This window comes from Fundulus heteroclitus, chromosome 18 (genome assembly GCF_011125445.2).
Source record: "Fundulus heteroclitus isolate FHET01 chromosome 18, MU-UCD_Fhet_4.1, whole genome shotgun sequence".
Taxonomy (NCBI): Eukaryota; Metazoa; Chordata; class Actinopteri; order Cyprinodontiformes; family Fundulidae; genus Fundulus; species Fundulus heteroclitus.
Window position 1 is genome coordinate 31181636 of NC_046378.1, and position 27009 is coordinate 31208644.

At 41.0% G+C, this 27009-nt stretch overlaps 1 protein-coding gene across 2 annotated transcripts in view; it reads left to right on the forward strand.

Moving 5' to 3' along the window:
* Positions 1–27009, forward strand: part of LOC105917621 (protein furry homolog) — a 61571-nt gene that overhangs the window by 32820 nt on the left and 1742 nt on the right. The window contains exons 21-62 of one of the 2 annotated variants that reach the window (XM_012852476.3): positions 554–813; positions 902–1091; positions 1354–1478; positions 2561–2618; positions 2720–2811; positions 2946–3118; positions 3516–3676; positions 3815–3925; positions 4338–4492; positions 4725–4827; positions 5048–5219; positions 6381–6637; positions 6731–6877; positions 6970–7138; positions 8241–8331; positions 8429–8511; positions 8898–9048; positions 9159–9262; positions 11206–11391; positions 12052–12250; positions 13299–13420; positions 13513–13700; positions 14017–14111; positions 14209–14789; positions 14891–14988; positions 16604–16774; positions 16858–16998; positions 18551–18730; positions 19403–19567; positions 20242–20316; positions 20407–20577; positions 20765–20773; positions 21436–21636; positions 22656–22799; positions 23610–23773; positions 23854–24061; positions 24529–24678; positions 24769–24867; positions 24967–25047; positions 26371–26388; positions 26548–26658; positions 26774–26979. In XM_012852476.3, the coding sequence (XP_012707930.2) occupies positions 554–813; positions 902–1091; positions 1354–1478; positions 2561–2618; positions 2720–2811; positions 2946–3118; positions 3516–3676; positions 3815–3925; positions 4338–4492; positions 4725–4827; positions 5048–5219; positions 6381–6637; positions 6731–6877; positions 6970–7138; positions 8241–8331; positions 8429–8511; positions 8898–9048; positions 9159–9262; positions 11206–11391; positions 12052–12250; positions 13299–13420; positions 13513–13700; positions 14017–14111; positions 14209–14789; positions 14891–14988; positions 16604–16774; positions 16858–16998; positions 18551–18730; positions 19403–19567; positions 20242–20316; positions 20407–20577; positions 20765–20773; positions 21436–21636; positions 22656–22799; positions 23610–23773; positions 23854–24061; positions 24529–24678; positions 24769–24867; positions 24967–25047; positions 26371–26388; positions 26548–26658; positions 26774–26979 (6365 nt within the window). The remainder of the gene's footprint in view (positions 1–553; positions 814–901; positions 1092–1353; positions 1479–2560; positions 2619–2719; positions 2812–2945; positions 3119–3515; positions 3677–3814; positions 3926–4337; positions 4493–4724; positions 4828–5047; positions 5220–6380; positions 6638–6730; positions 6878–6969; positions 7139–8240; positions 8332–8428; positions 8512–8897; positions 9049–9158; positions 9263–11205; positions 11392–12051; positions 12251–13298; positions 13421–13512; positions 13701–14016; positions 14112–14208; positions 14790–14890; positions 14989–16603; positions 16775–16857; positions 16999–18550; positions 18731–19402; positions 19568–20241; positions 20317–20406; positions 20578–20764; positions 20774–21435; positions 21637–22655; positions 22800–23609; positions 23774–23853; positions 24062–24528; positions 24679–24768; positions 24868–24966; positions 25048–26370; positions 26389–26547; positions 26659–26773; positions 26980–27009) is intronic. The other variant, XM_012852479.3, reaches the window with a different exon arrangement.

The window sequence follows — 27009 nt, forward strand, 5'->3', positions numbered from 1 at the left end:
TCCTCATAGTACCCTATAAGCATCTCCCTTATAACATAAAAATAGGTAACTTAGTCTTTACTTATTAGAAATTTGAACAGTGAAGAGTGCTGTAGTCAAAATGAACTGATATTAATCTTCATGGTGCTTTAAGTGGTAATTCAGTTGTTGTTTTTTTTATGGTCTCCAAGTAGTCACCGGTATAAGACAATCATGTTTGAAATCATTCGATTCTGGTCACTTGGCAATTTCTCAGCGCGTTTACAATAAATATGAATTTCGCATTGGGTCTGTTTTGAAGAAATCTGTTTAAATTGTGATATAATACATCCTGGAACTTGAGCGTGTAAAGCTGCTCCTCTGAACCCAACAATAGATTTAAATCATTAAAGCCTTTAAATCGTATATCTGTAATGACCAACAAGGTTTTGTAGGATGTGCAAACTGAACCCCAGAAATCGAGTTGCTATTGCCCATTTCAGTCTCTTTCATTTAACCAACATCCACTTATGTCATATCGGCTTCGTTCGCCACCCCTGACCTTTGCCCCTGCTGCGTCACTGCCTTGTTGCAGGCCTTCCTGGCAGCCGGCCACCACGTGGACCTCCAGTGCCTCGTGGAGTGGAACGCAGCGCTTGCCAACAGCCAGTATGACATCATGAGCCCCTCGCACGTGTGGCTCTTCGCCCAGTCTGTGAAGGACCCCTGGGTGCTGTGCGTGTACAGCCTCCTCCAACAGGACAACCTTCCAAAGCACTGCCCCACGGCGCTCAGCTACGCCTGGCCCTACGCCTTCACGCGACTGCAGATGCTCATGCCCCTGGTGGACCCCAAGTAAGTGTGCTCACCTTCAACTTTTATTCAACTGCCACCGGTTCATGTAAACCCACTTGCAATACTCTTGTAAAAATTATTTTACCAGCAGTCCAGTGAATGCAAAGAAGACCGGCACATCTGGTAGCGGGGAGACCTACGTAACATTATGGAGAAACTACCTGATCCTTTGCTTTGGGGTGGCCAAGCCCAGCATCATGAGCCCGGGCCACCTGAGAGCGTCGACACCTGAGATCACGACGTCCACGCCTGACAGCTCTGTCAGCCATGACAACAAGGTAGCTGTCTCTTCATTGTCGTGCCTTAATGATTCCCTCTGTGCCCTGGGTCCCAAGGATCAGGTGTTTACACTCAGCTTGCTTGACATTCACACTCAATGCATTGAATTACACCGCTGCTATTTCCACACGAGCCAAACGGGACACCGACGTATTCTTAACTGTGCGTTTATCTTGGTGTAGCTGCAACCAATTAGTGCCGCTCGGGCTGCCCGAGAGATTTCATTGGCGGGACCTAACGATGGCTGTCTTGATGTTTCAGGTTATTGGGAGCCCATCTGTGGCTTGGCTTCTAAAGCAGCTGGTCCCACTGATGAGAACAGAGAGCATCGACTTGACAGAGTCGTTAGTGCTGGGATTTGGTCGAACTAATTTACTGGTATTCAGGTAAATGAAAGATCTGTGATTGATTTTTTTTATTTTCTGAATAACTGCAACCAGAAGTTGAAAATGTTTGGGGGCAGAAACACGGCACTAGTACTTGGTGGATGATTTTAGACCACAGATAAAGTTTTTTGTTGGCTTTAATATGAACTGCTTTATTATATTTTCATTTGCAAGTTGCTTTGGATAAAAGCATCTGTTAAATACATAAGTGTAAACATCAGTCTTTGACCTCTTTTTGTCTTTAGGGGCCTTGATATAGGAAAATGTAAGAGGAGCATTCAAAATATTTAGTTCAAGCCTTTCTGTTGTAGGCGACCAGTATCTATATTATGAGCATCTTTATGCAACAGGGTTATAATATTATTTTAAAACAAAGACAAAATGATTATGAAGTTCCCCCTTTAAAGTAGTTTTGGCTTTTTATAGTGATTAGTGTGGTTAGTGCAGCGTGCATTAATACAACAGAAGGCACCGTTTAAATTCCCTACAAAATGTAGCTCCATACTTTAACACTAAGATTTCAAAAATATTCCAGAATTTCCAAATAGATAAAGTTTTATAGCAGTCTGTGACTTTGTTTTAAATACCTCTCAAACACTGGAAGCCGGTAACCTTGAGTCTTTACTCAATAACAGGATCCTAACTGAAGAGCATTGTTTTTAGTGCGGCATGGTAACACCTATCATTGCGTGGTCCCTAATCTAAAAAAATCCATGTTTTTGAGTTTCCTATCCCCTTCCTGTTCAGAACCAATCAAGGAAAAAAGATCTGGTTTCAATCACCAGATGTGTCTCATTTAAGGGTTTCAGTGCCTTTGTGCCATATTCAGTCTGAAACTAATTTTATTATGACTAAACTGATGAAATGGAAAGTAGGTCCACCTTTTAATTCATATCTGCAGTGACCTACATTTTTCTATGGATTTAAAGTAGAGACAAACAGAGGATTATACCTGAATGATGCCTTTCAGAAATTTAAATTTGCATTCACATTGTTTCCTAGCGCTCATATTTTCTTGCTAAAATCCCTTTCTGAGAAAGACACAAAAATAGCTTGTTAATAATTATACTTTCTGCACACAGGGAGCTTGTGGAGGAGTTACATCCGCTAATGAAAGAGGCATTAGAAAGAAGGCCTGAGGTTTGTTACTCATAAATCTTTTTGTTTCAGAGAATCTTCAGTTTTCATGCATTTTCACCATTGTAAGCTTCAAAGGTATATATACACATGATCTTTGGCAGAACAAGAAGCGCCGTGAGCGGCGAGACCTGCTGAGGTTGCAGTTGCTTCGCATCTTTGAGCTTTTGGCTGATGCCGGTGTTATCAGTGACAGGTTTGTGTGGCTGCAGCGGAAACCTGTTTTCAACGGAGAATCAAGTTTAAAGAACTAAACAGCAATAAACCGTAACGACCTGCTGGAGATTTGAGGTCATTGAGTGTGTATCTGTTTATTCTCTAATACAACAGTACAAATGGAGCTCTGGAACGTGACACGCTTGCCCTCGGCGCTCTGTTCCTGGAATATGTTGACCTAACCCGGATGCTTCTTGAAGCCGAAAATGACAAAGACGCAGAGATCCTCAGGGACATCCGAGCTCACTTTAGTGCAATGGTGGCCAACTTCATCCAACGTGTACCAGGTATTCCTACACTTTACTGCAACAAACAGGGCATTGTACCTTTGTCTAACGCTTTGTCATCAATCCCATCACTCACATTGCTTTGCAACCCAGGCCAAAAGCAGACACAGTACTCTACTTTTAGCTCAGTGTTTGATTTGGACTCTGTTGGGAGTAAGTCCAAAAATAGTTCCACTTAAAGACAGGGGAGGCAAAAGCAAGTGATGACTCATGGGTTGCCTGGTATTCAGGTCTCCACAGAGAGGCCCATAGCTTGTTACAGCATGTTATCATCTTTCTATAATGCAAACTCCTACTACAACAGTTTATTATGATGCATGGATTGGTTTGCTGACTCTGCACCTTCTTAATGCCCACACCAACAGCAGCTTGCTTTTGTTTGTTTTTTTCTCCATAGTGCACCAAAGGCGATTCCTGTTTGCACAGCAGAGTCTTCGGCATCACCTCTTTCTCCTCTTCAGCCAGTGGGCAGGCCCCTTTAGCATCATGTTCACCCCTCTGGACCGCTACAGTGACAGGAATCATCAGATAACAAGATATCAGTATTGTGCGCTGAAGGTAAGAAGTCTCAAAAATTACAGAGAATTCAATATTATGATATCAAAGTATGAAAAATTTGCTTGCAATATGAAACGTCAGGATGATAAAAAGTTAAACAGTGAGCTAAGTTTGTCATGATTGTGTTTATTTCTCCAGGCCATGTCGGCTGTGCTGTGCTGTGGTCCTGTCTTTGATAACGTTGGGCTTTCTCAGGACGGATACCTCTATAAATGGCTGGATAATATACTGGCCTGCCAGGATCAGCGGGTCTGTAGCCAATACTTTGCCACAGTGGTGCATTTAAACAAAGAGCTGACCGACCCGATGGCTGCCTCTAGCCTGCTCTCTAAAAGGCCGGCTCTGCGTGTTGCCAACTTTTTACGGGAATCTTGGCAAGACGTTAAGGATTTAATTGGCCTGTCTGATGTTGTCTCTATCCAGTTTTGAATTAATGCACAGTGAAATCTCCGTTTGTTTATTTTCCTCATACTTTCTTCGCAATATTTTTTTTTTATGCTCCTAGAACAAAATATCAGAAACCAGATACATTTCTAATAAATGTTATTGATTATTTTGTTACAAAAAAAAAGTCTTTAATCACTCACTAAACCATTAAGTCCCACACACTGAAAATAATCTCAGAAAATAATTTAACCATGTAAATCTGCTTTGGGCTTAGGTCCACCAGCTCGGCTGTGAAGTTGTCGTCTTGCTTTTGGAGCTGAACGTCGACCAGGTCAACCTGTTCAACTGGGCCGTGGATCGCTGCTACACCGGTTCCCACAAGCTTGCCTCAGGTTGCTTCAAAGCCATTGCTTCAGTCTTTGCCAGCAGGTACCAACAATTTCAAATTCTCTTATCTAATGTTGGATCATCAAAGATTTGTTTTGGGCAATCTGCGTTCACTCACAAGATAACTTGAGTGTCCAACCTCTGCCCGACCTAATCCTGATAAAATGCTCCTTTTAAATGTGACAGCTTTTTAACTCTAAGACATATTAAATCAAAGATTTTAAAATATTCTTAACCCTAATTATTTCTTGGCTCTTCTCTTTGTCTTTACCAGAAAAAACTACCCATGTGACATTGTTACTCTACTGAATCTTGTGCTTTTCAAAGCATCCAGCACCAACAGAGAACTCTATGAGATTTCAATGCAGCTGATGCAGGTAAGAAACACATAAAAAAAATACGTGTTAAGTTCTCATAGTTGTGATATCACAGATGTGATATTTTTCATTTGGAGACAAAGTCGTAGTTTTGAGGTTCTTTCTATAACTTAATATTTTTTGTTGAACCACAGACTACAAATGACTTCTAGAAATATAAAATAAAGAGAAATATGCATTCATACCGATTACCTTCTCTTTGACTTCATATTTTAAACAGATCCTTGAAGATAAACTATTGCTTTACTCTAAGAAGACTGCAGAGCTGAAGGCAAACAACATCCTGTATGGCACCCACGGTCCATTGCCTCCTCTCTACAGTGTCTCGCTCCCACAACTCTCCACTCAACTAGCTCGGATGTACCCAGAGCTCACGCTTCCCTTGTTTTCAGGTAGCCGGTGCTGGAATTTTTCTTTGCAACTTACTTCCTAAATTAGTCAGGCGGGCAGTTAGAAGGTGAGGCTGAAAGCGCTGGAGGGTGTGTTGGTGACTTTGTAACAACCAGGAGAACCTCCGTGTTTTATCCATGTTTAATTTGACCATGTTTGAGTAAACAACATTTAACTACATGCAAACAGTCAGAGAAGTAAGTAGGCAGGATGGAGAGGTTAGGTTTAAAGGAAATAATGCCTGGTTTCTTCTACATTGCATTGAAATCTTATATTAAATTAGAACAACTTATTGCCAAGAGGAAGGAAATGAATGTTGAAGATAACAGGAAGAGTACAGACCCTGGAGGAACACTGGTAGTGATTGGAAATAATTTTTAACTAAATATTTTGATCAGAATTTGGCCTGAGTCAAGAAAGGTAAGAATGAATGATGATCCTGCGATGGGTTGGTTGATGGAGAGCTGAAGTAGGACTGTATCTCCGTCATGATGGGAGTAGAAACTAGACTGAAACTGTCCGTAGACATGTGTGAATCTGAGATACAGATATTTCTTCAAAAATCTTTTAGAAAAAAAAAACACTTATTTACTGTTTACAAGGACGACTTCTCTGATGAGAGTGATGGTGAAGTAGGGCTGGACGATATAGAATAAAAGCATATCGATAAAATAGAAATCATAATGATCGATATCGATAATTATTAAAAGAAAATATATATATATACATTTTAAGTGCAGCCCTGGCCATTTTATGCTGTTGCTTAATGTCCTATTTTTAAATAAATGGATTCAAACATAACCCTTTATTTAAACAACTTTTTTTGAAAACTGTAAGTGTTAAAAAAGAAAAAAAGAACACGTACTCTCTGAAGGCTGATGGGGCTTTCCTGGGTTTGTGATTGGTTGGAAGGATGCAATGACTGTAGTAATAATCTACATGACAGGCTAGAATGCACTGTTCTTTTATTGAACTTTTTATTGACCCCTGGTTTTTTATATTGAATCATACGTCTATCGATTGACATGTATTGTTATTGAATTATCGTCCAGCCCTATGGTAAAGCTATACTAAATGCTTCATCTTGAATTGTCCAAGCACAAATCCTGCTGTTTCCATCGTTGTCTTGCTGATATTTATGCTGCCGTTCTTTTTCATCGTAGAGGTCAGCCAGAGGTTTCCAACCACTCACTCCAACGGCAGGCAGATCATGCTAACCTACCTCCTTCCCTGGCTCGGTAACATTGAGCTGGTGGACAGCGGGTTGCTGCTTCCAGTCTTGACACCCTCATCCCCAAGCTACGAGTCTTCCTGTCAGCTGACCAGCACAGATTCATTGCACTCACTGAAAGGCACCGGCTGGGGATCCTCGCAAGCCACATCTATGGTTCTCAATAACCTCATGTTCATGACAGCCAAGGTAAAATTCAAGTGTTCAATATCAAGGGATGATGGTAAATGATATCACTGAAATTAATATAGTGCTAAATTGTTTTTTTAATCGTTATGTTAGTATGGAGATGATCTACCTGGACCAGAGATGGAAAACGCCTGGAATGCTTTAGTCAGCAATGAAAAATGGAGCAACAATCTGAGAACCGCCCTGCAGTTCATTATCAGCTTGTGTGGTGTCAGCAGTGACACCACCCTTCTCCCTTACGTAAGATATTCAGGCCTCCTGGAAAACGTCCCAAACTTTGCTTTCTTTCACTTTACAACATCTCTGAACGCTCTCTTATTTATTTTGTCCAGATCAAGAAGGTCGTCATCTATCTTTGCCGAAATAACACAATGCAGACCATGGAGGAGTTGTTGTTCGAGCTACAACAAACGGATCCCGTCAACCCAGTGGTGCAACACTGTGATAGCCCCCCCTTCTATCGCTTCACTGCCACAAGCAAAGCCTCCACCGTGGCTTCAGGTCATTTTCTTTCTTTTTCCAGTTTGCGTCACGTTAAAAGGTTTTCATCCATACATTGAAATTGTTTGTTCATATTGTGAGCAGTCAGGGTAAAACAGGGTTTTATTCAACTTAAACAAAGATAAAATGTTTCCCTGTGTGTTTACCTTAGATAACTTTGATGCTTATCTGTTATCATGAGATTTCCCAAAGGCTGCCTGCATTTCAGACTGAGATATACCATAGTAGGCAGAGCCTTAATACTCAAATGGATCAAAAAGAGCAACTTTACATATGTTAGAAATATTTACTTTTTATCTGCCAAAAACCCCTCTGCGTCCTCCCACCTAAAAATGTTTTAAAATAGATCCAAAAAGATATGTACTTGCTGCTTCTTGTACCCATAAAGCATTCATTCAAAACAACCAAAACAGTAGAAAATGGTAAAGTATGTAAGGAAATCACCAGCATCCACTGAAATCCTGTGGAAAATATTCAGACACATTCAATAATTAGCAATATTTATTTCAGTAACTCACCTTACTTAGGTAAAACATTATATAGATTACACAGAGACTGATGTTTTTGCACAAGTACTTCTGTTGATAATGGTGATTTTCCACTTACAGGTCATAAAAAACAACATTAAAGATTAGAATATTATATTAAAAGTATGTTTAATACATGCTTAAAGCTTGCTGTTTTCAAAAGTTACTTTTAATCTGACAAAAAACTCATTAGAACACATATTCTGATTTACTAGAGATGACGATTAGTCCCTTTTAAAAAGGTTCTTACATTTTTTTGTGCTTCCTCTGACTCCCTTTTTATTTCAGAATGTTTTCCCAGAGTACATTTTTTTATATATGTAAAATACTTATTAAGGCTACAAATATGGTCAACAAAGTCACTTCACTGAATCTAAACTAGTTGGAATCGGTTGTACTTTCTGATGGGAAAATCCCATTACATTTCTTTTAATCGCTTCAGTTGAGCGATTTTGTGGCCATCCATTATAAACTGCTTGCTTTGGACAGATTCCCAGTGTTAAATGTGTGGTAGCTGTAATTCCTAGAGCATGCCATAAAACATGCCCATTGCCCACGTATGGTTCTCTCTTCAGGGACCACATCAAGCAGCAACACTATCGTGGCCGGCCAGGAGAACTTTCCCGACACAGATGATATCAAGACCATGAAGGAGAGCGAGGAGAGGTAAGGCGTCTGCTGACATATTGAATCGTGTGATAAGAGGTAAATACTGCATTGGCAGGATTCTTGTTGACATGCATACATGCTTTTCTGGTGTCAGGCTTGGTCATAAAATGAGAGCACACAGCCGGCTGGAGTCGCGTTACAGCAGCAGTTCAGGAGGATCTTACGACGAGGAGAGAAGTAGGTGTTACAATGTGTTTAAAAAAAAACTAGAATGAATGCCTTTGTCATGGTTTGGCTGGTGCAAAGCATTCAACCCTGCTTAGAGAGCGTCAGCATGGTGCCGCTGAGAATGGATGAGCAGTGTGTAGACGGCCTTGGGCTTAAAGGGCCTCTGAGACTCCTTGCAATGAAATTCAAGTAGCAAAGCCTTCAGGGCCTCTGCACCACAGCTACTGGACGAAAACAACCTTGTGTGGCTAAACTCAGTCTGACGTGTATAACTTATAGAAATGAAAATAAGAGGATTTCTTACAGGCAATTGTGAGATTGAGGTGATTAAGATTCTTGTTTGCCTGATGTTAAACATGCTGTGAATGCTAAAACAATATGTTGTGACTGCTCAGGTGAACCTCTGCCACCCTACGTGGATTGGCTGATGTTTGTTATTGAAACGAACAAGCCCCACCCTCTGCCCATGCCACTTAACGGAGGATGCTGGGCTCCACTGGTGGACTTTTTACCAGAGACCATCACCCCCAGGGGACCACTGCACAGGTTAGAGTGTTGCGAAATAAAAATCGAATTCAGTCTTCTACAGTTTGCTAAAACGCTGTAGAACTGTATAAGTAAATAAGACTTTTCTTTATATTTTGTGTGTGCTTTAGGTGTAATATTGCAGTCATCTTCATGACAGAGCTGGTGGTGGACCACGGCGTGAGAGAGGACTGGACCTTGCACCTGCCTTTGATCCTGCACGCTGTGTTTTTGGGTGAAGTCTCTCTACTGTTTTAATTTTTTTTTTTTATTATAACCTGTGTTCATTTGTTTTTGGTTTCCAAAAAAAGTAATTTGTCACATCACAAACACAAGTTTTATTTAGATTTATACATGATAGCGCCAGCAAAGAGAGGTGGCTAATTTTTGAAGTGGAAGAAATGGGCCGCGCGTTTTAAAAAATGTGTTTCGCTACAGTTTCAGCTGCAGGTTTTTTGGGGTATGCCCTTCCCAGCTTTTCATAGTGACTGAAATCTTTGCCAAAACAACTCTAGCACAGCATGTGAACATCCATTTTCGAGATCTGGCCCATATTGACAATTGGATTTAGGTGGGGACTTTGACTGTGCCATTATACCACAAATATGCTTAGATCTAAACCCTTCCATTGTAGTCCTGGCTGTTGTTGTCCTGCTGGAAGTTGAACCTTGGCCCTGTAGTCTCTCTCACAGGTTTTCTTCCAGGATTGTTCTTTGTTTAGCTCCATACATCTTCACATCAACTCTGACCAACGTCCCTGTCCCTGCAGAAAATAAGCATCCACACTGCATGTTGCTGCCACTCATGTTTCCCCATGGAGGTTTTTCGTTCAGGGTGACGTGCAGTATTGGTTTTCTGCCACACGTAGCATGTTGTTTGTAAAGCAAGAAATTGGTCTCATTGGCCAGAGCCCCCTTTTCCATGTTTGCTGCGCATCTACATGGCTTGTGCCAATCAGCAAACACAACTTTTTATTGGTTTTATGACGATGTTTTATAAATGCCAGTTTTGTGGAAAGCATGACAACTAGTTGTCATGTCAACACATTTGTCCACCTGAGTTATGGTCTTTGCAGCTCCTCTAGGCTGCTTCACTGAGTACCTCTCTCCATCCCTGGACAGTCAGGTTAAATGGATGCCCATATGTTCGTAGGTTTCCAGTTGTACCATATTTTTTTTCCATTTTCAGATGATAGGTTAAAGGAACAATCAGTAATACCGACACCTAGTGGTTAAAATCAGAACAACACATACACAATGCCTTTCAGGGAGACCCGCCATTTACCCAACGGTTCGCTGTTGCACTAATTTTTAATTCTACTGGACAAGCATATGATGTTGTATTCTGTTCTATTTCTGGTCCGCTTCTCTTACTGGCTTCCATGTTTGCAGGCTGCTGCTCTTTTGCCAATGTAAAATACCAAATGCTGCGCTCTGTTTTGGAACCCTGGCAATTCTCATATGATTGGCTCAGGAACCAGGAAGTAAACACGGGCTACACTCTGAACCGAAGTAGTTCCGCACCGTACCTCTACGTTTGACAGAGAAAAGCGTGACTAATACATTGTTGGTGGTGGGCAGATTGTTTATAAGGAATGTTACTTCCATCCCAGGTGACAAATGAGAATGATTTAGGTTGATTTTGCAGGAAATACCTTACTTAGTGCTCCTTTAAGCAGTGCTCCGTGAGATGTTCATATATTTATACAGTACATAGTTTAATAAACTACCATTGCTTTAAACTTCTCCACAACTGGATTCCTGACCTGCCAGTTGTGTTCCTTTTTTCCCCAGCATTGTTTATTCACTAATACCATCTAACAAACAGTTGAAGCCTCCATCAAACAGCTGGATTTGTCCTAAGATTAAAATACTTGCATACATAGGTAACTGCTGAATTAAAATTGTTGCGTTGGGTTTCCTTAAGGAGGATCAGGTTAAAGGGGGCCTAGATCAAATGGAAACCACACTTTTAAATACCACACACCTCTTCCTTCCACTTCACAATACGGCACCACTTTGTGTCGGGCTGTCGCACAATCCGAACAAAATACTTTGAAGTCTGTGGCTATGTTGCGATCAAATGTGGGGCAGTTCAACTGTCAAAATAGCAAAATGCTTTTGCTAGGCACTACAGGATCGTTCACCAACTCACCTGCTCTTTGTGTTCCTGTTCCAGGCATGGATCACTATCGTCCAGAGGTTTTTGAGCACAGCAAACGCCTCCTCCTTCACCTGTTCATCACGTTGTTCTCCAACAACAATTTTCAGTCCGTTGCATCAGTTTTACTGCAGACCCGGGAAGTCAATGTCATCAAGACCCTCACTTGCAAATCCAGCCTTCAGATGGAATATTCACCTGCAGGTATTGAACCTCTGCCTTTACCACCACTCAGTTTCCCAACTATAGATATGTTCACGCTCTACTAGAAGGCCGAAGCAGAACTCTTGAACCACGTGGCAGGCTTGAATTTTGTCACGTGGCTTTTCCCTCTGGCTATTATAAACGTGAACGTCGGGAGGGGATGGCTTGCATTCCTTGAAGACAATAGATACGTTTCTTATCTCGGGGAGAAACTATTTGGACACTGTGCCAAAAGCAATACTGAGTGCAGAGGACATGAAAGGTCTTGATTAAAGCATTCCATTTTGCTATTTTTAACCCTCTGGCTGAAATTGGGCCCATCTGCTCGGACTTTGGATTGTTTTGAAAACGTCTAGACATTGTGTACTCACACGTTGTGCATTGCAAAGTGGCCTTATGTTTTTGTTTCTCCAGATTTTTTATTTATTTATTTATTTTTTAAAGCTTAAGATCTGCACTGTTATGCGCTCTTAGATATTTAAATTAAGTCAGTGAACATTGCTTATTGGATATATGTTCCAGACGAGGCTGAATGCACGCCCTGCTGATCAGTGCTATCCGTGCAGTAATGTCCATCTTCAGCTTATCCTCTGGGAAATTAAAATAAAAACTGTTCAAATGGAACAAATTATTAATCGAATGAGCCTCTGTTGTGTTTAGGTGGCTTTGACTTCCTGAGGGAGTGCCAGGCGTCTCCGGTACCAGACTCCGGTCTGAGCTCTTCGTCCACATCGTCCAGTTTGAGTCTGGGGAGCCGCAGCAGCAACCTGCCGGAGATCACACAGGAGATGGAGGAGTTTGTGAGCTCCTGCAAGCTGAATGAGAAGAGCAATAAGCTCATTGAGTTCTTGATAACAAGGTGACTCCCATGATGTATTGGTTTTGTTTATTTTAGTCGCTAAACGTGTATTACAGCAAACGTAGTGTCCAAATAATGGCTAGAATTAACCTCAACATACGCGGATGTCCGGCATCATATTTCTAGATGTAGGGCTCCATCTAGTGGCCATATTCTTGTAGTGCATTTTGATACACGCATAAATAAAGTCAATTCAGGCTTGAAGATCAAGGCACAGCTGGAACAGCTGTCGATTAAACCCTTGCAAAAAAAAATGTGCTGTAAAGAAACATTTTATGCTCAAGTTTTGTGTTTAAGTGTTTTTTTTTCTGTTCTTGTTGACATAAGATGCAACGATATTCATGCAGCAATGATACGTTTTGTTGAACTTGTCTTAGAAGACAACATGGCACACTGGCCATTTTAACAATTAGCACAGATTTGGCCCACCAGGACAGCATAGTTATTCGAACTCTTAAAAAAACACTTAAAAAAAAACACTTAGGCTGAGAGTTTGACTGACATTATAATGATTATAATAATCTTACTCAACACAAAAGTATTCCTCTATCAATCACAATTTTTTGTTTTATTTTATTTATTTATTTGTAATTTAATTTCATATTAAAACAGACCAAAAAACATCCAGTAACAGTCAATCAAAACAGAACTGAGCGCAACAACCCATTAAAAAGCAAGCTCCTTCAAAGAAAGAGTGACCCATGCCTTGCTCTCATTGCTGGAAAAATTGTAGGAAACACAAATAGAAAACAGTTGATCCCCAAAATTTTGAAAATAGTATCCTTTTCTTACAAGAAAGCAAATATGCAAGATCCTGTTTTATGGGTTTCATTTGCATGACTTAAAGAACCCTTTTATGCAGAAATCCGACCACTTGTTTATTTCAGAAAAATACCGTCTATTGCTGAACATGTAAAAGTAATTGAATCTGTTTTTGTCTTGTTAATTAAAAGAATTTGGACAGAATTTCAGCAGACCCCCTTCTCAAAAAGGATTCATGTGGGTTATTTGTAATATAGAATGTCTTTATTTGTTGTTGTTTTTTAAGACCATATGGACCATTGTGGTGTCATGAGGACATTTCCCCAAAGAACCACATTTCTAAAAGTACAGGACAGCTGACAAACTTCCTGCGGCATGTAGTATCTGTTTTCAAGGAGTCCAAGTCGGGTAAATGCAGTCTTTACACTGCGCAATAACCATTTCCAGCGTACGCGTAGAAGTTTGACTTCAACTGATTTACTCCTCTCTTTTCTGACTAGATTACTTTTTGGAGCAGCAGCTCAGTGAAGTGGCGCTGCAGACGGCTTTGTGTAGCTCGTCTCGCCACTATGCCAGCCGCTCCTTTCAGGTGTTCAGAGCGCTTCGCCAGCCCATTTCGGCCCACGCCGTGTCCGACCTGCTGTCGCGGCTGGTGGAGGTCATCGGCGAACATGGAGAAGAAGTACAAGTGAGTATGTGCAACAACTGTATGAAGTAAAACATTATACACTGCAAAAAGGGAACTAAAAAATCCCCTATTTGTCCCTGTCCCTAGCTGTCCCTATTTTAAGTGGAAAAATCTTATTCCATTGGCAAATAGTCTTATTTACCTGCTCTAATCAAGGAAAAATACACTCATTTCAAGAAATGTTTACTTATTTTTAGTTCTGTTTTTGCAGTGTATTTAAACTTTAAAATGGGCTAACAAGGACTGAAGTTTGTGGAAGTTGGAGTGTGAGAAAGTCTGGAACTTTGTCATCAGGACTTAATTGTGTCTCTCTCAGGGCTATGTGATGGAGGTATTACTCACTCTGGAATCTGTTGTGGATAACTTGGCGGAGTGTCTGAAAAACAACGATCTCATGGCTTTATTCACGAGGTGTGTACCTCCTCTGTACAGATTCGTGTTTCCAATGCATGTTTTGGCAAATGCCAACTCAATTTAAATAACCGATTCAACTCAATTTGAATTCCAGAGCGTCCTCCCCAGATTTCCTAACTAGTTTCAAACAGCTGTCAAGCAGGAAGAGCACAGGGCAGCTCGGCCTCAGGAGAGAAGAACGGAGCAGGCACCAGAGGAGCTCCTCTGTCCCTAAAAAGTTTGGAGAAGCCGACAGGAATTCAGATCCTCCTCGCAGCGCCACGCTGGACCGCATCCAGGCCTGTGAGCAGCAGGTTCTGTTAGCCAGGATGCGCAGCTCATCTTCATCCAAAGACGCCGCCGCCGACCCGATGAGCGTAAACCACCCCAGCAACCTGCTGGCCACCATCTTCTGGGTGGCCGTGTCGTTGATGGAGTCAGACTTTGAGTTTGAGTATCAGATGTCTCTGAGGCTGCTGAACAAGCTGCTGACCAACATGTCGCTGGACAAGCAGGAGAACCGGGAGAAGCTGGAGAAGCTCCAGAGCCAGCTGAAGTGGAGCAGCTTCACTGGGCTCCAGCAGCTGCTGCTGAAGGGCTTCACGTCCACATCCACCACTGACCTCACGCTGCAGCTCTTCTGTCAACTCACGCCTGTGTCCAGAGTGCCGGTGGTGGATACATCGCAGGCCATAGGTGAAACGGGGGGTCCAGTGGATCATGTTGATGTTTTTGAAAGTACTTTTAAATCATATTTGTCATTTTAACAAGTTATTTTTTTCATCCCCTGCTGGTAGGTTTTCCCTTGAACGTTCTCTGCTTGCTCCCACATCTTGTGCAGAACTTCGATGCACCATCACCTTTTTGTCAAGATGCTGCTGAGAAGATAGCTCAGGTTTGGCTTCGTTAATGCTTCTCTTGTCATTCACAGAGGAAGTTTACATCCACTCAAGTATCAGCGTGAATACTGTATTTTATTTGAGTACTTATTGATGCATTTGAGCCATTCTTTTTTTGGGGGATGAACACTTATACAACAAACAACTTCAACTAGGGGAAAGTTGTAAAAGCAGGCTCAAATATGAGATTTCCCCAAATGCTACTATTTTCCCCTATTTCCTGTAAGCAAGTTGCACTTCTAAGAATTTTTCTCTTTCTTTGTGTCAACAAGCCTCTTTTCTTATCAGAATTGCTGGAGTTCTTTCAATCATTGGATTTCCTGGCACAGACGTAGCTGTAAAAACATAGTCCTAAGATTTTCAATTGAGTTAAAACGAGGTCCAATCCAGATGCTCACTCTTAGTTTGCTTTGTCCTGTCCAAAATTAGTTTGGATGTGTGTTTTGGATCATCGTCTTTTAGAAACACCAAGACGGGACCACGTTTCAACCATTCACAACGTTAGTGTAAAATGAAGTTGAAGAGTTAGTAAGTCTTCTTCCTCAATTAATTCATCAACTCTGCGATACACCTGTAGCACTGGAACAGACCAACGGCGTGATGCTACCACCACCATGCTCGCCAAGAACTGATGTTTAGGTCTGAATTCCTAATTGTGAGCTTTCCTGGCATACTTCGTGTTACTGTGGCCAAATAGCTCAATCTCTGTCTCATCTGACCATAAAACGTGTCTCTTGAAGGCGCTCGGTTGTATATGTGGGCAGCTGGAAACTTCAGTCAAGCTTAAAGGTGTGGAGTTTATGTTCTTGACTAGGAATCTCAAGTCTGTGTAACACAATTTAATAGATTTTTCTGAAGTGCCTTGGGACAACATGTGCTGTAAATTGGCACTATATAAATAAACTGAATTGAGCTGTGTTGATTAGGTCTTCTTTCTTAGTTGGCACAGTCTCAGTCCACGTTCATATTAAACTTTTTAAAAAGTTTTATAGAAGTTTCCAACTAGAAGTTTCCCGCTTATAATTGGCTTGAGCAAAGGGATTGTTTCTTAACATCTTACGTGATTTTGTTTCATTGGACGAAACAGTTTGGTCAGGAAAAGCCAACCTAAGACTCATTTTGGTGTTCCAACAAGACAATGAACTCAAACAGCCAAAACTGATTGTGGAATGGACAAAAGAGGATAACATGAATATTGAACTTTATTAACTGTGCTGAAAAGCTGGGTACATACCAAAAATGAACTTTTTAAAATGAGCACTACAGTTTCTGATAAGAACAGTGATCCAATATCCAGTGGTCAAATATATCTACGTATCGTTGATGGCTACAAGAAGCATGTTTTTTCTCTGCAACTTACTAAGGGATATGTGTGGGAAAACCCACAGTAAATTAATATCTGTCCTCCTATATAAGTGCTTTTTTTTTTTTTTTTTACATTTTAGATAGCATTGTATCATCGCTTTCCCGCTATAATGAATAGCATTTTGTAGAGAGGGTCTACAGCACAATTTAAATCTCAAGATACATCAAAGTATGTATGTAAACTTCTGACCGCCACCCTACATTAACCAAACTGTTTATTTCCACGCCCCACACTGTTTTCTGAAGGTGTGCCTCGAGGAGAAGAATGCCAAACTGTCCAACCTGGCACACGTCATGACTCTGTATAAAACTCACTCCTACACACGAGACTGCTTCTCTTGGGTCAACGTGGTGTGTCGGTATCTCCATGAGGCTTTCTCTGACATCGCCCTCAACCTGGTCACTTACATGGCGGAGGTCTGTGCAGATGTGTTCCCTCAGCCGCTGTCGCTTGGCGCCACCGCCACATGAGCTCAGTCTTGTTTTCACTGTTGTTGCAGCTGTTGGAGAAGGGTCTCCCCTGTATGCAGCAGACACTTTTGCAAATCATCTACAGCCTCCTGAGCCACATGGACCTGAGCGGAATTCAAGCCAAGCCCTTCAACATAGAGGTCCTCAAGACAATTGAAAAGTTTGTGCAGGTAAATAGCAGAACTACAGGACTGTCTCAGAAAATTAGAATATTGTGATAAAGTTCTTTATTTTCTGTAATGCAATTAAAAAACATGAAATGTCATACATTCTAGATTCATTACAAATCGACTGAAATATATTGTTTTAATATTGCTGATTATGGCATACAGCTGAAGAAAACTCAAAAATCCTATCTCAAAATATTAGAATATTTCCTCAGACCAAGTAAAAAAAAAATATAACAGCAAAACAAAATCAAACATTTGAAAATGTCCATTAATGCACTCAGTACTTGGTTGGGAATCCTTTTGCACAGATTACTGCATCAATGCGGCGTGGCAGGGAGGCAATCAGCGTGTGGCATTGCTGAGGTGTTATGGATGCCCAGGATGCTTCAATAGCGGCCTTTAGCTCATTTGCATTGTTGGGTCTGGTGTCTTTCAGCTTCTTCTTAACAATACCCCACAAATTCTCTATGGGGTTCAGGTCAGGGGAATTGGCAGGCCAATCAAGGACAGTAATGCCATGGTCAGTACATCAGTTACTGTGAGAATCTGATGTCGTCTCTTAACCACTACCATACTTGTGATTTAGTTTACTGAACCAAGCTGAGTGTTTTTCAAGGCTCAGGAAACCCTGCAGTGTTTCGAGTTAATTAGACGATTCAAGTGATTAGTTGAATAGCCTACTAGTATACTTTTTCACGATATTCTAATATTTTGAGATAGGATTTTTGAGTTTTCTTCAGCTGTACGCCATAATCAGCGATATTAAAACAATAAAAGGCTTGCGATATTTCAGTTGATTTGTAATGAATCCAGAATGTATGACATTTCATGTTTTTTAATTGCATTACAGAAAATAAAGAACTTTATCACAATATTCTAATTTTCTGAGACAGTCCTGTAAAGAGCTCTGTAATCTTTTCTGACCTAACGGTGTTTACTCTGTGAGATACAGTGCATTGGCAGAGGTATTCAGACCTCTTGAACTGTTTCACAAAATGCTATGTCCCTGCTAAAGAAAGGCATCCCAACAGCACCATATTTCACATTTTACATTTTATTTGGTTAAAAAAAAATTTAACCATTCGTCATTTTCCTTCCACTTCACAGTTGAGAGCTACTGGGTTTTGTGCATCACATAAAACCCCCAATAAAACACATATAAGTTTAGGGTTGTAAAGTAACTAAATGTGAAAACGTTTAAGCAGAATAATAAATGTTGCAGGGAGCTGTATAAAGTGGAAAGACTGAGAGGTTCTGTGTTCCCTGTTCCTCTTGTGTTCCTCCTGTAAGTGCTCATAAAAAAGGAGGAGGGAAAAAAAGCTCCCTGTGTTGTCAGCCCAGTAACTTTGTGGACACACCCAGACTAAAAACAGGCTGTCTCTGGCCAGGCCGCTGTTTATTCTCAAGCTGCATCTTATTTTCTCTGGCACCTCTGGTATTAAAATAGAATTGCATAAAAAAAAAAACACACACACACACAAAATGGGACCTTTGATATTTTTATGTAGGTTTTGCTTGTGAATGATTGCATGCACATCTGTGTTTTCTGCAGACGGCCCATTGGAGGGAAGCGCTGAGTATCTTGAAGCTGGTAGTTTCTCGATCGGCCAGTTTGGTGCAGCCTTCGCTCCCACAAAGTGACTTCTCCTTTGAAGACATCAGTCGCATCTGGGACCGCTCTTCCAAAGCCTTACCCGGAAAAACCCTGGATTTTCATTTTGATATCTCTGAGGTGGAGAACGGTTTCTTTTCTTTCCCTTTTTACCATATTGTAAGCTTTCCCGCTAAAACGATAACATCCTTCTGCTTTTGGCCCTTCATCTCCCACCCGCCCCCATTTTCCTGGGTGTGCTAGTTGTTTAAGTTGACCCTTTTTGGAAAGGAAATATTTCTTCCCCTCCTTTACGGGTCATATTTATTGTCGACAAATTCCCCGGGGTGTACTTGAAATGGTAAACGCAATTAGCCGAGAAGAACAGAGCTGGAAAGTGATGTGAGTGGCGTGTGTGTGTGGGAACAGAACAGGGAGCTATTTATGTAGTTCATGAATGGCAGGAAATGATGTCACATCTTTGCTGCTGCTTTTTTTTTTCTTTCTTTCTCTGTTTTGTGAAGCACTGAGGTGCACTGGCTGCACACGCTGGAGACGTACTAGACTTATTATCCTGAATTCTCAGAGTAGCCGAGTTTTAGACAATAAGGTCTTAAATGGAATAAAAGCCACCAGACATAAGATCCAAAGATTACTTTATAGTTTCCCGGAATCCCTTAGGAGAGAAAAAAAAAAGTAGGCGTTTCCATGGAGTCCAAGTAATGCGCTGTCCAAGCTGAGGAGGTCTCCTTCTCCTTCCTGCGTTCCAAGGCTGGATATCGATTGTGTCCGCTGCTCTTTGTTTGCTTTCAGACACCAGTGATCGGTCGGCGTTATGACGATCTGAAGCGCTCCCCGGGTCACGATGTGAAGAGCATGGTGACAGCTGTGACCCGGAGCACTTCCTCCACGTCGTCCGGATCCAACGCCAACAACGTCCTGGTTCCAGTCAGCTGGAAGAGACCTCAGTCTTCACAGGTCAGAAAGCTAGCTTATTCCGCTGCAGGGTTACACGTTAAATGTGGTGCAGTATTTTGGTTTTATTGATGCATCTTCTGGCTCCAGCCTACTCTGCATACCTAGAACCAGAACTAAACAAGGAGAAGCAGCATTTAGTTCCTATGCTCCACTTATCTGGAACAAACTTCCAGAAAATTGTAAAGGTGCGGAAAGCCTGAGTTGCTTTAAATCAAGATTAAAAACACATTTGTTTAGGATTGCCTTCAACTGTTCTAGTTAACTGAATCACCACTTTTTTGTTCTATTTTCTATCTACATTTTATTCCTACTTGCTTTTATTCTGTTTTAATTTGCTATATTTTAATCATGTAAAGCACTTTGCATTGTCCCTGTACTGAATTGTGCTATATAAATAAATTTGCCTTGCCTTGCCTTGCCTTGCATCGATTAACAGATTTTTATTTTTTGCATTCTGCCTGTTTAATACATTTGTAGAACATGTGAAAATGAATATAATTTGAATGCCAATACGTTAATTAAATTTAGTCGATGTACTGTACGGTGAGCAGTCTGGATGCATTTAAAGGTGCTCAGAGATTTATACTTGATCAAAGCCCATCTCAGTACCTACTTGTACGATTTGAGTTAAGCTAGGACAAACTGACTGAAATGTTTGTATTCTCCCTCTGCAGAAAAGAACACGAGAAAAGCTGGTGCACGTGTTGTCCCTTTGTGGACAAGAAGTGGGCCTCACTAAAAATCCGTCGGTAATTTATGTTGATAAAATGTCAGCTCTCTTGAATGCATTTTTGTTCCTAATGTATTAAAAAAAATAACATGAAAACAATTCTTTGCAGGTTATCTTCTCTAGTTGTGGAGAGCTGGACCTGATTGAGCACCAGCCCAGCCTGGTATCCTCTGATGAGGGGACCCGTGAGCTCGAAAACATGGACGACACCACCTCCGAGCAGCAATTCAGGGTCTTCAGAGACTTTGACTTTCTGGATGTGGAGCTTGAAGACGGAGAGGTGAGTCACTGGGAATACGACTGTGCTTAAAAACTTTTGGGAGCTGCAAAACGATGCCAAACATAACTCCCCGGAAATTGCACTTATGGTGTTGTGTTAGGTGAGTCCCATCAGCTGTATGTAATGTGGATTCTGTTTTTTTTCTGTTTTTTTGTTTTTTTTTTTTGTTCTTGTTTATGCTATCTAGGAGCTGCAGGTAAGTTTACTCAAGTTGAAATGTTGCTTGTTGTGCTCTCAAATAAATATGTGTTTTCTAGTGTGGGTAGTTTAGCTGCCACGCTGATGGCAGAGACGCAGAATGTCCCATGCATGCTTTTCAATTTACAAACTTAATGCTGATCACTTTAAGCACTGGAGCACAGTGTATCTCAAGCTCATGAAAGGAGTATTTTATCTCTATCTCTTATTGTATTATTTTGTTTCAAAATAATTAATAACCAGAAATATTTTCAGAAAATTACAGCAAAGAATAATTTGGTTTCAAAGCAAATGAATTGACTGTAAAGTGTGATAAAAGAGCTGTATACACATGATTAGGTGGAATGGTTTTATATTTAAAAGAAGCTAAAATCCTCCATCCATTTGGACAATTGTTGGAATTTGGACGGTTTTATATTTAAAAACGATTTAGGCCTCAAGGACGGTATCTGTTAATAGTTACACACAGTCCCTTTCTCAACTGTTTAGTTGCAGCTTAAGTTCATTTTCAACTGTGATGGACTCATAAGTGTGAAGCCCCACTGGTGGTTTTGCACTATACCTGCACGTACATGGCTGCGTTAACTCAAGTTAAAACACACCAAGTGCTTCCCACCGCCATCTTAATGCCTTTTAATGCAAGACATTTTACTGCCGCAGGGCGAGACTGTGGACAACTTCAACTGGGGTGTGCGTCGACACTCCATGGACAGTTTGGACCAAAGTGACCTGCAGCCTCTGGAGGAGAGTCAGCTGTCCAGCAGCATGCCGAGCCTCAGCAAGATTGCCCGTGAAGACTCAGACGAATCATCAGAGGAGGATTCCCTCACAGCCAGTCAGATACTCTCCCACTCCCAGATTGTAAGTTAATTTAACAGTGTACCACTAATTTCATGTCTTCGTGAAGTTAGGGCCAGTGTTCAGGTGGATTTTCCTGCCGCTGCTCTGGAGAACAAGCTCTCCTCCGCAGTCACCGCGGTGGAGATCTGGATGCCAGCTGCATGTTCCTGTGTGGCGGCAGTGCTGCCACAGCGAGCTCCCCACCACGCTATGGTCTATGGGGCTAATTATTTCAGTCCCACTGTGTTGAATCATGCCGCCAGGTTAAAGCCTTTGGTCAGCTTGACCATCCTGCAAAAACAAACACTTTCACTAGCCATGAAACCATAACAATGGATTCCTAAAAAAGTGTTCGTCATGAAGGGAGGTGTGAATGGAGGAGGAAAGATGTGTTTGTGTGTGTGTGTGTATGGGGGGGGGGGTCAGAGTGAAGTCAACTAGGTAGAACCACATATCATTACCGAACCCAACCCTTTTACTGAGGAGGGACAACAATAAGCCAACATTGTTCTTTAAATTACATTCTTTGGAGAATTTACTGCAGCAATATCAACTACATGAAATGGTTTATACAGTGAAGTTTTTTTCAAACTTACAACTTCAAACTGAGATGCTCTGTCCTGGCCTTAAGCAGGACTAGATTGCTTTGGACAGCGTTGTTCAGCTTAATAAGCAAAATCCTTATTTAAACATTTTATTTTTAGTTACTTAGCTCATCTTTGTCTGATATTTCAATTTGTTCAATAATTGCCCTCAAGGTGGGCACAGATTTGTATCCTCTGGTAAATGGCTTCCTTTTTGTACTAGCATCAATGTATATCAAGGATTTTAAAAGTTGTGTTTTCAAAATGGTAAAATGTAAAGTTCCACTGGTTCTACAATATCAAACATTTTTTTATTATGAAGCCAGCAAATGCTCTGGAATCATTGGAATTTCAGGCTTTGCGGAGGCTGTGCCATTCAAATACTGGCACTGCACTGAAGGGGGGCGGGATTTCCAGTTGCTTTTAATTCACTACGTTATCTTTGTCTCTTTTCAGACTGTCAGCCTTTCTCCGACGCCAGAGATCAGTAGCGCAGACACCTCCTCTGCCGCTTTTGATACACCCTCAGCAGTTTCAACCCCTGCGGGCACCAAAACTCCCAGTTTCGAGGTCCAGCTGTCAGACGACTCGAAGCAGCGGGTGAATAAGGACTTCAGAGTGTCTGAGATCTTCAGAACCACTAACTCCCATCGCAATTCCATTCTGGAGTTTTTCACTAATTTTGCTAAATAAGAGCTTTCCTGTTCAGTTGTTTTGCCGTTTTATCTTCTGCTTTACATGTGCTTTGGGCTCAGTCTCTGTTAAATAATATTGCATGTCTTTGGGGGAAAATTTCTCTACATTTCCTGTCTTCAAAGAGGAGCATGAGCGTATCTAAATGAATCAAAGACTGCATGGGAAATAACATTGAACTAAAACCTACAGTTGGAAAATCTGTATTTCTCTGGGCTCTGAGCTGGTTTGCGCTTTTATTTATACCTGGCAGAAATCGTTTGAGAGTCTAAAGGGTTAGCTAAAATAATCTTTCTTTTCCTTTTGTACGTTTGAGGCAATGTGTATACCTGCTGCTTCTGTGTGGGTGGCTCTGAGCAACAACTAAAAACTCGTGGCATGCGGATGGTCAGGAAAGGTTTACACATTGCCTGTCTGAAACCACGAGTGCAGGGCCACAAAGATGGCTGACTTATGAATTATTTAATACTTTATTCATCAATTGGCTCAATATATGCACACTAAATTTACAAGATTAAAGAAAACATCAAAAGGACAGACCATAGGGCTCCGATGCAAGGTTAGTGAATTCATTTTAAACAGGAAATGATCTGTTTATTAATGAAGTATAACGCAGGGATTAACTGATAAATGAATGCATTAATATTTATTTACAGTATGATTTTAGTTACTGTCAGAGTGAGCTAACAACATGCCCCTCTTTTTTTTTTCTACCAGAATGAGGTGTCACAAGATGATGACGACAGCAATGTGCACGAGGACGACCTGTCGCTTTCTCTCAACGAACTGCCTCCCGAATATTCATGTGTGGACAGTTTAAATGTGGATGTAGCGTATCATGGTTACAAAGAAGAGCTGGACTCGAGCGGCTGCTTACCCAGGTACCCAATCAGAACAGCAGTCAACCCTAAACATTCGGTTTATCCGCAAAATCAATTTTACTGTCCCTATTTCCGTCCAGTCTTCCTGAAGAGGAGACAGATGGAATGCTGGAGTCCCGCTCCTCACCGCCACCGTCACCCTTCTTCTCTGCCATTCTCGCTGCTTTCCAGCCAGCGGTGTGCGACAACGCAGAGGAGGCCTGGCGAGGTCACATCAACCAGCTTGTCTCAGACTCAGACGGCTCCTGTGCAGTTTACACATTTCAAGTGTTTTCGTCGCTGTTCCAGGTATGACTGCCTCGCCACATCTGGATGGCTTTCGTCTCTATTTTGTATTCAAACGGTTCGGAATTGATCAGTGTACCTGAGGGCTAAACTGTACCACTGTGGGCCCGTGATTACGGTGCCGATCAGGAGTTATAACAGGTCGCAGTTAGAATAATAATAAAATAAGACATGAGCTGTAAGTACAAATAGATGTGTGAAGGCATGGTGAGAGATACAGTATCAAGTGATTTGTAAATAAGTTGATAAGTGATAAGTTGTGATAAGTTGTCGGGTCATCAGAGAAAAGTGTGCATGTTTAGAATAGAGGAAAGTCAAGAGAGAGTTTGCATGAATATCTGCTGAGATTTGTTTACCGGTTGTTCATTTCGCTGACGAACCATGACAATTTAATTTAAAAAATTAAAACATAAGACCTGCACTATGTTTCATGGCATCAGATTGAATTTGGGATGTATTTTGGTTTGCAGAGTATCCAAGTTAAATTTTGTTCCTTGACGTGCGATGCTGTGAGTTACTTTGGTGATGGCTTGAGAGGATTGGGTTCAAAGTTTCTCAGGTCTTCTGAGATCCTGGCGTCCTGCTCAGAGTGCCCAACTGTATTTATTGATGCTGACACGGTGGGTAGCTCAAAACTTAAGCTTTGTATTTGACCAGTCTACATCTTTTAGATGATCGAAATAAAACGACTGCAAAACATTTTCTTGCAGATTATGTCCTATGGACTTCTGGAAAAAATGAAATTCAGCGTGTTGGAACTTCAAGAATATCTTGACACTTACAACAACAGGAAAGAGGCAGCTCTCACTGTAATGAATTTTTTTTATTATTATTATCCACTGATATGTTACCGGTTTGTTGTTGTTATAATTTCTGGGTCTCAATTAAGTTGGCTTTGTTGCACGCAGTGGTTGAGCAGCTGTAAAGCTACCTTTGCCAAGACTGCTGGGGATGCAGTGACATGCCAACCAGTGGAGCACGAGGAAAAGGTAAAACACTTTTAGCTTGAGACACTGTCACAGTTATTAAGCTATAACATTTGCACAGATTTCCAATGTTCTTTGGCTTAGCGTAATCCTTTAGCTTGTGTTAAAGGGGAAAAAGTTAATTTTGCACAAAAATGAAAAGTTGGCTTCTGTTCATCTGCTCTTTCATACTGTACTCTCTGCATTACGGTTACTATGTGCTACTGTAGCTCTGTGAGTGTTACCTCTTTATGTAACTCAGTTTGTTTCAGCCTCGAGTTGGCGCATGTCACATTGATTACCTTTTCTGTTGTGTGCATTGTGATCACTGTCAGCTCTGCTCTGCATGCGTCTGCAAATGATCCATTTATCTGCCATAAATCCATCTAAATAAGTAATATCCGAACGTTTCACTTTTCAAGTGTTTCACTTTCCAAAAGCATTTCTTGAAATGTGAAAAAGTTATCTGTGATTTGTTTGGCTTGCTTTACTGTCTATTCATTTATGATAACCAGCTCCCCCTTTCTTTCATTCTTATTCACAAATACAGTACCAAATAATCACACCCCTTGAACTGTTTCATATTCTGTCCTGCCACAAGCACAAACTTCAACGTATTTCATCTGCATTTTTGATTTGATAAACTAACACAAGGTTACCATGACCGGGAACTGTTGGAGAAACAAAAGGTTTTTCAAACCTTTTTAAAACTTAAAATCTTAAACCAGTAGCAAGCACTTCTAAACACCCTAATGAGTCAATACTTTGTGGAGCAACCTGCAGCTGGAATTAGTATGCGTCTACCAGTCTTACATAGCTAGAGCATAAAATCTTTGCCCATTCTTCTTTGCAAACTAGCTCCAGCGCTGTCATTTTGCAAGGAGAGCATCTCTAAACATCATACATCCACTCCTGAAGGAGATTCTCAATTGGATTTAGGTCTGGACTTTAATTGAGCAATTCTAACCATTGGGTTTGCCACCACAATGTTTCACCATAAGGATGGTGTGCTCTGGGTGACGTGCAGTGTTGTGTTTCCTCCACATATAGCGTTTTGCAGGTGAAAAAGTTTAATTTTAATGTGTTGGTTTTGCACAATTAATCCCAATAATATGCATGGAAGTTTGTGCTTTTAACGTGACAAAATGCAAAAAAAAAAAAAGTTCAATGGGTATGGATGCTTTTGCAAGGCACTATTGGATCTCCTTTATTCTTTTTTTTTTTCTCGGGGCATGTTAAACTGCTTAGATACGTTTTGCTGGGTTCTCAATACATATCTTAATCGCATGGCCTTGGTTTTCTCTTTTCTTATCTTCTGTACTGCCTTGTAACATGCTTGCTTGGTAGCAAATGGAATCTCTGGCTGTAAGTTCAAAGTGGCTTTCTTTGTTTCTCTGTTTACTCAAAGCGAACTTCACATTTATTTTATTTTCATGTCATCCTCAGTAACACAATTATGTTCTATATTCTTGGGGCAAAATCTGTTACAAGTTATTGTCTGATCCAAAATCTTTTCCCTTCCAGCAACTGGAGCTCTGTCAAAGACTGTACAAACTCCACTTTCAGTTGCTGCTGCTCTTTCAGTCTTATTGTAAGCTGATTGAACAGCTCCATGCAATAAGTTTGATTCCAGAGGTATGTCTATTCCCATTTAATTGCCTTTTTATGTTCAAATGCAAATCGATATCAAATTATTGATAAAACCAAACCAATATCCACTATATTCTTTTTATTCCCTCCTAATCTTTAGCTCACAAATATGTCCAGCGAGCTAAATGAATTGAAGAGGAGCCTGAGGGCAGCAGCAGCCTCAGTGACAAATGATAATATTTCAGTGTTTGACACTTCCTGCTCTGAGACCATCATGAGCTCCTCTGAAGCTGCAGTTCAGGCCATCCTGGAAAGCCTGAAGAACAAAGAGTTCCCAAAAGCAATCCTCTATATTCGTGACTGCAGGTAGGAGAACTACTGCAGTTTAATGAATGC